Genomic DNA, 2,503 nt, shown 5'->3' with positions numbered 1-2,503 from the left:
GANTGCTTGGGCGGCCCAAAGAGGGGCTATAGAGGGCCCCCCTGAGAGCCCTAAAATGCCTCCAGCCCCCAAAACACACCAATTCGTTTTGCATTGGCAGGAAAGTGTTTTATTGCAAGAAGCAGCAAGGAAAGAAAACTCAGTGATAGCTTCCAGGGCCCCGCCTGGGACAATCTTCTGCCCACAACCTGTCCCCCAATACCTAATTTATGTCAGGTGGGAGGGGGCGACTGTACTATATAATGGGCACCCAGCGAGGCAGGTGCTGGGCTCAGGCTGATGGTCTCAGTGTCTGCAGCGGGGGCTGGGCACCTAGATTTTCACTCATGCGGATGGGAACTGGGCACCTAGCATGGGAAACACCCCCACAGGCCTGAAGCTGCTGGCCTGTGGGATAAAGGGAGATGCTCAATGTATTTGTGACAAACATTGTCCCAGGAGGTGCAGGGACAGGGATGGGGCAGGAAAGCCCCCAGCAGCGAAAGCAGGGGGAACAGGGGCCCTCTGCTCCCAGCCCATGGCCAGAGCCCGGGGTCTACAGGATTCTGACGAAGCGCACGGGCAGCCTCTGGTTACAGGCCACGCGGATCCTGCGGGTGTGGCTTCTGCCCCTGTAAACACAGCGCCCCAGGCGGGAGCCGGGCGCCACCCAGCAGGTGGTGATGAAGAAGGATGAGTTACTGTCACAGATGTTGCGTCCGTGGCATCTCCCTGCACCCCTGCAGATGGCCTGGATCTCGCTGGTGAAGGCGTGAATGAAGGTGTTGGTCGCTTTGCAGACAGGGCGGGTCAGTCCTCGGCGCTCCATTATATAGTCACAGTAGGTATTGCCGTCGAAACCTTGGATCTTGTAGCTGTCAACATGTTCTTTCAGGAACTGCCAGTAGCTGGCGCCTTTGCTGAGCTGGGCCAGGCAGGCGGCCAGCAGGACCAGGGTCAGGAAGAGCGAGGGGTGGGGTCCCTTTGGGGCCATTGCCATGTCTGTCACTGGATCAACCTGCAGTGGGGAGAGGGGGTGATGGATGAAGACAGCGTGGGGTGGGAATCTGCCTTCTCCATGGAACCTCCTGGGTCTGAACCCCTCCCTCTGCCAGACCATTCCACCCCTTAAGCTTCATGACCCCTACCGAGAGCAGGGTCCTTGTTGTGTCAGATGGAAGCAGATTTCTGGCACTTAACTTTTAAAAGGTCGTAGAGTAGTTTTTAAAGTAAGGGTTGGGGGAAAGCTGACAGGTGTGGAAGAGCACATGATTCGGACAGAGACATCCCTTAAAGGAGGATCTACTAATGGAGAGTCACTATGTCCTAGTAAGGAGGAGAGGATGGAAGATGATAAAATACAGGTAGGATCTGATGAGAAACAATCAAATGAAAAAAGTCTCATTCAGTTACATCATGTAATGGCAGACAGTGCTATATACAAATGCTAGAAGTCTAAATAATAAGATGGGTGAACTAGAGTGCCTTGTATTAAATGAAGAGATTAATATAATAGGCATCACAGAAACTTGGTGGAATGGGGATAAACAATGGGACACAGTAATACCAAGGTACAAAATATATTGGAAGGACAGAGCAGGTGGTGCTCATGGGGGAGTGGTACTATATGTGAAAGAAAATGTAGAATCAAACGAAATAAAAATCTTAAATGAACCAAACAGTACCATCGAACCTCTCTGGATAGTAATTCCATTCTTGAACAATAAGAATACAGCAGTAGGGTTATATTGCTGACCACCTGATCAGGATGGTGATAGTGACTGTGAAATGCTCAGGGAGATTAGAGAGGCTACTATTAAAATAAAAAAAACTCAATAATAGAGGAGGATTTCAAATATCCCTGTATTGACTGGGTAGAATCATAGAATCTGAGGGCTGGAAAGGACCTCAGGAGGTCATCTAGTCCAAAGCAGGACCAATCCCCAGACAGATTTTTGCCCCAAATCCCTGAATGCCCCTCCAAAATTGAACTCACAACCCTGGGTTTAACGACTGAGCTATCCCTTCCCTGTGCATGTTACTACAAGATGGAATATAGAGATAAAGTTTCTTGACACCTTACATGACTGCTTCTTGGATCATCTTGTCCTGGAACCCACAAGAGGAGAGGTAATTCCTGATTTAGTCCTAAGTGGAGCACAGGATCAGGTGAATATAGCTGGATCCCTTGGTAATAGTGACCATAATATAATTAAAATTAACATTTGTGTGGCAGGGAAAACATCACAGTGGCCGAACACTGTAGCATTTAATTTCAGAAAGAGGAACTACACAAAAAGGAGGAGGTTAGCTAAACGGAAATTAAAAGGTACAGGGCCAAAACTGAAATCCTTGCAAGCTGCATGGAAACTTTTTAAAGACACCATAATAGAGGCTCAACTTAAATGTAAACCCCATATTAAACAACATAGTAAGAGAACCAAAAATGAGCCACCATGGCTAAACAACAAAGTAAAAGAAGCAGTGAGAGGCCAAAAGGCATCCTTTAAAAAGTGGAAGTTAA

The 2,503-nt window shown here is 48.2% G+C and overlaps 1 protein-coding gene across 1 annotated transcript; it reads right to left on the bottom strand.

Annotated features, from left to right (window-relative positions):
* Positions 1–103: 103 nt before the first annotated feature.
* LOC116815848 (ribonuclease-like) lies at positions 104–991 on the bottom strand. Its single transcript, XM_032764553.1, has one exon. It carries the CDS (start codon positions 977–979, stop codon positions 536–538), a length of 444 nt encoding a protein of 147 aa, XP_032620444.1. The 5' UTR covers positions 980–991; the 3' UTR covers positions 104–535.
* Positions 992–2,503: the final 1,512 nt, after the last annotated feature.

Source organism: Chelonoidis abingdonii, unplaced genomic scaffold (genome assembly GCF_003597395.2).
Source record: "Chelonoidis abingdonii isolate Lonesome George unplaced genomic scaffold, CheloAbing_2.0 scaffold2327, whole genome shotgun sequence".
Taxonomy (NCBI): Eukaryota; Metazoa; Chordata; order Testudines; family Testudinidae; genus Chelonoidis; species Chelonoidis abingdonii.
The sequence above is the reverse complement of the archived record's forward strand: the minus strand, read 5'-3'. Positions and strand labels throughout refer to the sequence as shown.

What these genes read in the sequence shown, in the direction of transcription:
- LOC116815848 (XM_032764553.1), bottom strand. Translation starts at nt 979, where the DNA reads ATGGCAATGGCCCCAAAGGGACCCCACCCCTCGCTCTTCCTGACCCTG.